This window comes from Eptatretus burgeri, chromosome 14 (genome assembly GCF_056783735.1).
Source record: "Eptatretus burgeri isolate ZD-2024b chromosome 14, Ebu_testis_v1, whole genome shotgun sequence".
In the NCBI taxonomy this organism is placed as follows: Eukaryota; Metazoa; Chordata; class Myxini; order Myxiniformes; family Myxinidae; genus Eptatretus; species Eptatretus burgeri.
In genome coordinates, this window is record NC_140974.1 from 17,221,672 (window position 1) to 17,230,563 (window position 8,892).

At 46.0% G+C, this 8,892-nt stretch overlaps 1 protein-coding gene across 8 annotated transcripts in view; it reads left to right on the forward strand.

Moving 5' to 3' along the window:
• LOC147012715 (uncharacterized) overlaps positions 1-8,892 on the forward strand; it is a 286,616-nt gene that overhangs the window by 258,779 nt on the left and 18,945 nt on the right. For all 8 annotated transcript variants that reach the window (XM_085853811.1, XM_085853813.1, XM_085853814.1 and 5 more), the window contains one exon: positions 8,732-8,776. In XM_085853811.1, coding sequence (XP_085709937.1) covers positions 8,732-8,776 — 45 coding nt within the window. The remainder of the gene's footprint in view (positions 1-8,731; positions 8,777-8,892) is intronic.

An 8,892-nucleotide genomic window follows, 5' to 3' on the forward strand; every position in this document is an offset into this window, starting at 1 on the left:
TTACGATGCCTGTGATGACAATGAAGTGAAAAATGGTGTTTTATTCCTGGACTGGAAGGCTGAAGTAGAAGACTTTGGTTTGTACCGTACCTAGCGGTCTGACATGAATTCCTAAATGATGTGTTGTCCAATTTGTGCACATGATCGAAACATCCCTTCTGTTCGTGCATGAGTATTTGTTGTTGCTGTACCCTGGATGATCCATTTTATCACACAGAACAACTCTTGCGGAACTCCAGCTGCTATGCTACCCTGTAATGACCCTTGAAATGTCCAATAATTTTGCTGAGTCTGCTTTAGAGAATTCTGGATGATCTTTGCACATTTGAAACAGAAGTTTGAAAGTTCCCTGCATGTCCCTCTGTTCAGTAGCTGCTGTGTGAATCGCTGCAGCACCAACATCACTGGAATGAACTAATGATGGTTTCCTGAAAGTTGATTTTGTGATGGCAAAATTTTCTAAGTTATCCATAATTTTCTGTATTCGATGCACCCTCCTGACTGGTTTGAAGTCAGCAATGTCATTGTTCTGGAAAATGTCTAAATACAGCTTTTTCACTTCAGTTATTGGGATATACTCTTTGGCATCAATGCTTTGCTGTGTAATACTTGGCAATTCTACGTCGGCTGCAATGAACTTGAGGTTCTCTTCATTTTTTTTTATTTCAGAATACCACTCACAACCTTCGCTTGCTTTGTGTTCAGGACATTGAACAAATCGTTCCTAGTTTTGTGTGCAACAACCGTGGTGATACAAAATATCTCTTGCAAGCAAATCGACATCACCGAGATGCACTTTGCAGATCATGTTCCCACGGTCGTGGACAATCTCTGTGATTTTACTTCCCCTGACTTTACGAGAGCAAGCATCGAGGGGCTGATCTTTTTCTCTGTGGCAAAGAAAGTATTTGTCTTTCATACGTATACCAGATTGACATCTTTTGAGTGAAAAACCTGATGATGATTCTGCCACTTGGTTCTCAGAACTAGATGGTCATCCTCTTTTTTTGATTTGTCAGGTTTGAAATGTTCTTTGCAACACAAGTTCAGTGATCGTTTTGTCTTCACGTTTGATGTGAGCACGACTTTTCACCAACTTGTAGCATTTATGAAGCCACGAAGCCTTTTTCTCTTTCAGAGCACTTGAAGGAATATCATGTTGTCTTTTACGACCCGACACAAAGTTTATGTTCCCAAGGTCTGCTCTTTTGTGGAAGCTCCTCAGAAATGGTTCCTTGGATGGATGCACTTTTAAAATTGGAATGGCTGATATCAACAAGGGACTCTGGAGTTGTTTACTGACAAAACAAACATCATTCATAACCTGTGCACTGTCGTTTTGATGGAGGCTCTTCAAAAGATGCCATCATGGAATGGCGAAGCAAGATTCAAACCTTGATCATTTTCTTTGGATGCCTGTTATATAAAAATACCACAACCACATATATATATATATATATATATATATATATATATATATATATATATATATATATATATATATATATATATATATATATATATATTTATATATATATATATATTTATATATATATATATATATATATATATATATATTTATATATATATATATATATATATATATATATATATATATATATATATGTAATTTCAAAGCCAGAATTGTAGGGAAATGAAAGCGAGAGAAAAACCTTCAGAGTGTAGGCTTTATTCCACTTGATTGAAGCCGCTTCTACGGGCACATCAGGGGATACAGGTGCAGCAAGGAGTACATATGTAGCAATGTATACATGTGCAGTAGATCACCGCAAAATAAATCAGCATAAGCACGGAGTCCGGTATACTCTCAATTCTCACCATTCAACGAGCACCAAGTGGACCGCCGCTGTAAATGACAATGCCCCAGGGACAATCCCCCCCCCCCCCGACCGCGCGGAATCTTGGCTTTATCTATCCCGTGCACGAGCCGCGCGACATGTGATCACATGTCACGACCTTCAATTCACCACATTCTCCCCGTCTTTAAAATGTAACTAGAGGCCCAACTAACGCACCATGATTACCTCAGCGCTATAGGAGTATATATTTCAAGCAGCGCGAACTATTTAAACTACAGAAGCATACATGCCAAGCAGTGAGGATTATTTTGAGTTGTAGGAGCATGGTAATGAGCATCAATATATGATATAATGAGCATATAGGAGCATGAGCTTCGAGGATGCCGATAATCCCCTTTACAGATCGAGTCGGCGAGGGGTTTTATCCGTCGACCTCTCCGGGAGTAAATGGCGGTTTCACTTGAGGGAGGCTTCCGATCCTCTTGGTGAGCCTCGACTCGCGCCGGGGATGACTCCTCGATCGCTCTCGGGTGGAACGCGGCAGCTCCGTCGCCACCATTCCCGGGTGGAGTTCCTGGGGGGGGGGAACACCTGGGGAGGGAATGTCAGAGGGAGGAGTGCCAGATGGTGGTGTACCTGCGGGAGGAGTACCTGAGGGAGCCAAATGGCGAACCGACACAGTGGTCTCCCTGCCATCAGGAAGTCTGACATGAGCATACTCTGGATTAGCATCGATGAGTTCGACCTCCTCCACCATGGGTTCATACTTGCTTTGTCGTACCGGGCGTTTCATGAACACTGTTCCGGGATAGGTTAGCCAGTTGGGCACCGTTTGGCCGTCAACATAACGTCACTGATGAGTAAACATTCGTTCGTGAGGAGTTGCATTGGTGGACGTACAGAGCAAAGAGCGTATGGAATTCAGAGCGTCGAGAAGGGTAACCTCCCACTGCTCGGGCCCCAGTCCTCTCGATTTCAGCGCCAGAGTTACGGCTTTCCAAATGATTCCATGATATCGTTCCACCTGCCCATTACCCTGTGGGTTGTAACCCGTCGTTTGACTATTTGCTATGCCGTGCTCTAATAGGAACTGTTTTAGCCCGGCCGACATGAAACACGGCCCTCTGTCTGAATGTATGTACGAAGGTTTCCCAAACATAGCGAAGAGGTCAGACAGACATTTCACAACAGTGCCCGAGGTCATATCCGAGCAAGGAAATGCGAAAGGGAACCTTGAGTATTCATCAACAACAGTGAATATGTATCTGTTGTCTGTCTCGGTCGGCAGGGGCCCTTTGAAGTCAATATTTAGTCTTTCGAAGGGAGAAGTGGCCTTGATCAACCTGCCAGATGCCGCGCCATAGAATTTGGGTTTTAGTTCAGCATAAACAGGTCATGAAGCATTCATTTGTTTAATATCTTCGATAGAATAGGGAAGGTTTTGTCTGCGCACGAAATGTGCCATTCTGGTTACCCCCGGGTGGCACAGAGACGCATGGAGGTCTTGCAAAGCCCGACTGATTGTCGCCGAACAGGAGACCCGAGAGAAGGTATCTGCAGCAGGGTTTTCCCTCCCGGGCCAGGAAACAATGTCGTAACTATAGCAAGCTAGGTCTATCCGCCATCTCATAATTTTTTCATTCTTAATTTTCCCGTTATTTTTCCCATCAAACAGGAATGCAACGGATCGCTGGTCCGTGACGAGTGTGAAGTTGTTTCCCAGTAAATAGTGTCTCCATTTACGTAGAGCTTCGACAATAGCGTACGCTTCCTTCTCTATTGCTGAGTGTCTCTGCTCGCTTCCAGAGAGAGTTCTCGAGAAGAACGCGACGGGTCGTCCGGACTGATTGAGCGTCGCGGCTATCGCGTGATCGGAAGCGTCCGTTTCCACCACGAACGGCACCGAGCTATCGATCAATAATACCACGGAATTACCGATATCATCTTGGAGGTTGTGGAAAGCTTTTACAACAGCGGCATCTGGTGGGAAGTTTTTGTAATGCACTCGGGGATGTATTTTCTCGGAGTATTGGGAGATCCATCTCGCGTGGTAAGCGAACATACCTATCACCCGGCGCATTGTCTGCAGGTCCTGAGGTGGGGGTAGCTCACGAAGTGGGCGCAATCGTTCAGGATCGGGCTTAATCGTGCCGACGGCTATTGTGTAGCCGAGAAGGTCAATTGACCTTGCCGAGAATACGCATTTCTCGTAGTTGAGGGTCAGATTATATTTTCTAGCAATGCTCAAGAATCTGTCAAGATTCATATCATGTTCCCCCCGATCCTTACCGCACACCGTGACATTGTCCACGTAAAAAAAGTGTCTTTGAGGTTTTCATCCAAGATGATGTCGTCCATAACTCGTTCGAAGTAAGCTAGTCCATTCGTGACACCGAACGGAATCCTCCTGAATTGGTAGAGGCGTCTACCTGCCTGGAACGCGGTGTAAGGTTTGTCTTCCTCTCGGATGGGAATTTGATGATAGGCGCTTCGCAAATCGATGGTGCTGAATATTTTATAATTGGCAACGCGTTCGACCATCTCGTCTATGCGTGGCAAAGGGTAGGCATCGAGTTGGGTGAAGCGATTGACCGTTTGAGAGTAATCGACAACCATTCGTTTCTTATGGTTCTGGCTGGTGGTCACCAACACCTGCGCGCGCCATGGCGAATCTCTCGGTTCTATAATACCTTCTTCCAGTAATAGCTTGGTCTCAGAAGTGATGAAGTTCATATCGGCAGTGGTATATCATTGCGATTTGATCGCTATCAGTTTACAGTCCGGCGACAAGTTAGCAAACAGCAGGGGGGACGATACCTCTGTGGTGGTCAGAGCATTTAGAATTAGACGAGGTTTGCTTCCTCCAAAGGGTATTTCGATGCTCGTGTGCTGCTTGAGGACATTATGACCCAGAATTACGTCTGCGCATAAATCACGAAGCACCAGTACCCTTACATCCCGATGCGTGTACCCTTTTACGTCCAATTCAACATTGCAGTACCCTCGTACGCGGGACTGTAGTGATGTGGCAGCCATGCATACCGTATTGTATGTCGGGTGGATCTTCCATTTCCTGCCCTTCACTAGCGAGCTGTTGACGAAACATTCAGAGCTACCGGTATCAATCAGAGCCTCAGCCATATGCCCGTTAATTCGTACGTTGATGATAGCCTTGGATAGATTCCCGGTGAGGCTGCAGTTAGTTTCTTTTGTGAGTAGAGGGCCGCAGAAGTGGGTTTATTTCTCCTTAGAGTAGATTTGCATACCCTGGCATAATGCCCTTTCTTGTCACAATTCATGCATGTGGCATCCCTGGCGGGCATTTGTGACAGGGGTGTCTTTTATACCCACAAAAGAAGCATTTACCAACCGAAGTAGTTGCTGAGGAGTTTGACGAGGTCTGGGTATCCGATTCCTCGGGTTTTTCTCCATCCTCAGTGTCAGGGGTGCCCTGAGGGGTTCCTTGAGTTTCCACCGTAGCGGCGTTCATTAGCAGCATCGGTGTCCCATATGACTCAGATTGCTGCTGAGCCGTATCCATGGCTCGAGCCTGGTCGACTACCTTTTCAAGAGTGGGTTGCGCTTTCTCCAGTAAGCGTTGCCGTATGGGGGCTGACCTGAGCCCTTGGATGAACGCTTCTCTGGTCGCTTCATCTCGGTGTTCCTCGGCGGTTACGGCCCGGAAACTGCAGTCTTTTCCCAACTGCTTCAGAGCTTGCAGGAACTGATCGATTGTCTCCCCGGCTGCTTGCTTGCGTGTGTTGAGAAGATGTCGTATGTACACCTCGTTCTTGCGCTTCACGTAGAGCACCTGCAGCACGTCGATCGCTGCATCGTAGGTGTCACACTCCGAGAAGAGTAGGATTCACTGAATACACTGGGCGAGACATGATTCACAAGGGCGGCCAATTTGTCGGCTCCCTCTTCGATGATGGTCAGATAGTGTGAGAAGGAACGGAACCAATGCGACCATTTCATTTCCGAGTCAGTCGTGTTTGGGTCTGCGTCGAACCTCTCCGGTTTGTAGATCTTGTCCATCGTTGGTTGAGAGAGCCAAGGGAATCAAGTGGAATAAATTGAAATGAAAGCGAGAGAAAAACTTTCAGAGTGTAGGCTTTATTCCACTTGATTGAAGCCGCTTCTACGGGCACATCAGGGGATACAGGTGCAGCTAGGAGTACATATGTAGCAATGTATACATGTGCAGTAGATCACCGCAAAATAAATCAGCATAACCACGGAGTCCGGTATACTCTCAATTCTCACCATTCAACGAGCACCAAGTGGACCGCCGCCGTAAATGACAATGCCCCAGGGACAATCCCCCCGACCGCGCGGAATCTTGGCTTTATCTATCCCGTGCACGAGCCGCGCGACATGTGATCGTGCGTCACGACCTTCAATTCACCACAGGGATGGCCAATGAAAGGTTATAACTCACATTATTTAAGAAGTTGAAAATGAAAAGTTAATAATGAGCCATGGCAGCCGTTTTAAAATTCAAATCAACTACAGTTGAGGACGGACAAAATTAGAACTTGTTTTCTTGGATTCTCCAAACCCCCAAAATGTAGTATTTGCAGAAAAAAAAAAATCATTTTATGTGGTTTCACCATCCAGATCCGGATCTTCAACAAAATCTCATCAATTTGACCTTGTCACATACGCAAGCTGTCCACCAAGTTTCGTCGAAATCCATCCATAACTTTTTGAGATATCCTGCTCACAGAAAGACAAACAGACAGGGATGAAAACATTACTTCCATCCAGCTTCAGGGGAAGAGGTAATTAAAAATACAGCTCCAAAAGGAATTATGATTACATATCAAAACAATATCATGCAAAGATATGTAAAACGTAAAACAGCAGCCATTTTAAAATACAAGATGGCCACCTTCGGTCAGGTCAGGTATGGGAGCACGCGCCAGAGCAGCGCGTCGCTGCGTCCACTTTCTGCTAGTACTCCAGGGGCCTCTGTCTGGTTATCCCTCAGGCAGATACCAGGCCCATCCCCATCTCCTTTAGATGCTGATCAACCTGCTGCAACCACGAGGCATGTGGTTAGTCCAATGGTCTCCTCCACTCACGAGGCTCCCTCACTGAGAGAATCTGGTGAGCAGGATCAGCGTCAGCAAAATTAACCGCGTGTCCATACAGCCATAGCTGATGCTCACGGACTATGCAGGTAACAAATCTCATTTGAGTCTCCCATCAGCAACCGCTCGTTGGACACAAAGTCCGACCAGCGACAGTCAAAGATTCTCTGAAGAAACCTGGCACCAAAGGAATGAAGTCACCATCTCAGATCCCTGGTCAGAGTCCAAGTCTCACATCTGTAGAGCAAGACTGGAAGCACCAAGGACCTAAAGACTCGGACTTTCGTCCTCACGCACAGGTACTGGCAGCACCACACCTGATGATGATCCAGTGAATCCATGACTCCCCAGGCTTGACCAAGACGTCCATTGACCTCTGGCCCACAGCCAGCAGAGACATGAATGTCACTGCCAAGGGAAGTGAATCTCTCCGTGACCTCAACATTCTCACCACGAACAGGTACAGACAAGATAGCAGCATCCAAGATGTCATTGAAAGCCTGGATCTTAGATTTGACCCAGGAAACCCATAATCCCAGTGGCTTCGACTTCTCATTCAGCACCTTGAGGGCCCCCAAAAGTATATCCAGAGTCTCTGCAAAGATGACTGCATCATCTGTGAAATTAAGGTCAGAGATCTCAACATTCCCAAACGATGCACCACAGCTTGATCTCTCTGACATCCTCCCTAGAATCCAGTCCATACAAGTGCTGAAAAGTGTTGGGCCAGTGCGCACTCCTGAAAAACTCCAGTAACAACTGGAAATATGTCAGAGATGGTATCACCACATCTCACAGCACTCTCAGCACCAGAGTATAGTTCAGACATCAGATCGATCAGTTTTGGTGGCACCCCACGAAGACCAAGAATCCTTCAGAGGGCATCCCAATTCATTGAATTGAACGCTTTCCAGAGATCAACATCGGCTGCAAGCAGCCCCTGCAGAAACTCTCGTCTGCATTCGGTGAGGACCCAAAGAGCGAAGATACGGTCAATCGTTGACCTCTTTGGTGTAAAACCTAACTGCTCTGAACGCTGGTGCGCAAGCAGTTGGTGGCGAACCATCTCAAGAATAATCCGAGCAAAGACTTTGCCCGGCACTGAGAGCAGTGTCTCCCCTCGGTTGTTGTTGCATTTCTGGCGATCACCCTTCCCTTTCCAGAGAGGGACAACAAGCATATCTGATCACATGTTCTGAGACATGGAGAATGTATGGCTCTTTTGGTCATCTGAGCAGTCACAAAACCTGCTGTTCACAATCAGTTGACATTTTGACATCAGTCTGCAAAATTTCAAACACATAATCAATTGATAAGGGTGTGGCCATGGCAATTTAATCGACTCTTGTTCTGTGATTGCTCAATTCTTCCACATGCTGAACATTGTTCAGTGAATGGATTGTTCAGAGTAATCTGGAACGAGGCTCAGTTCCGCTGCTTTCACGACCCTCTTTGGACTTCCGCTGTCCACACACAGCATGGTTGACTGTCCACACACAGCACCCAGCTGACAATGAATGGTCATACAAGTTGACCCCCAAATATGCAAAATATTTGATGAGCATGCATTGCTCATGTAAGCTGAAAGTGGTAATTTTCTCGAGCTCGAGTACAAACTGCACGCACAACACAGTCAATGACACACAGTGTGACGCAGAAAATGTTCCATCAACAACTTGTGCAATCATCATTTGGTTCACCTTCACGTATTCCATAATTATGAAATAGGAAACCTTCACTTTCGAATGCACCTCTTTAGAATAATGTCACATGACACGTGTCTTATGATTCACGTTTCATTGCTTCTCTTTTCAGGGAGAACCAGGCAAGTCAGGAGCACCTGGACATCAGGGTGAATCTGTAAGTTTCTGAAACATTCACATTATTTAGCAAAATGCACGTTGGTCATGTTTTCACATGGAGCAAAAAAGTTGGTTTAATGAGCATTGACCTACCTATGGTGGGCATTTTAAAGT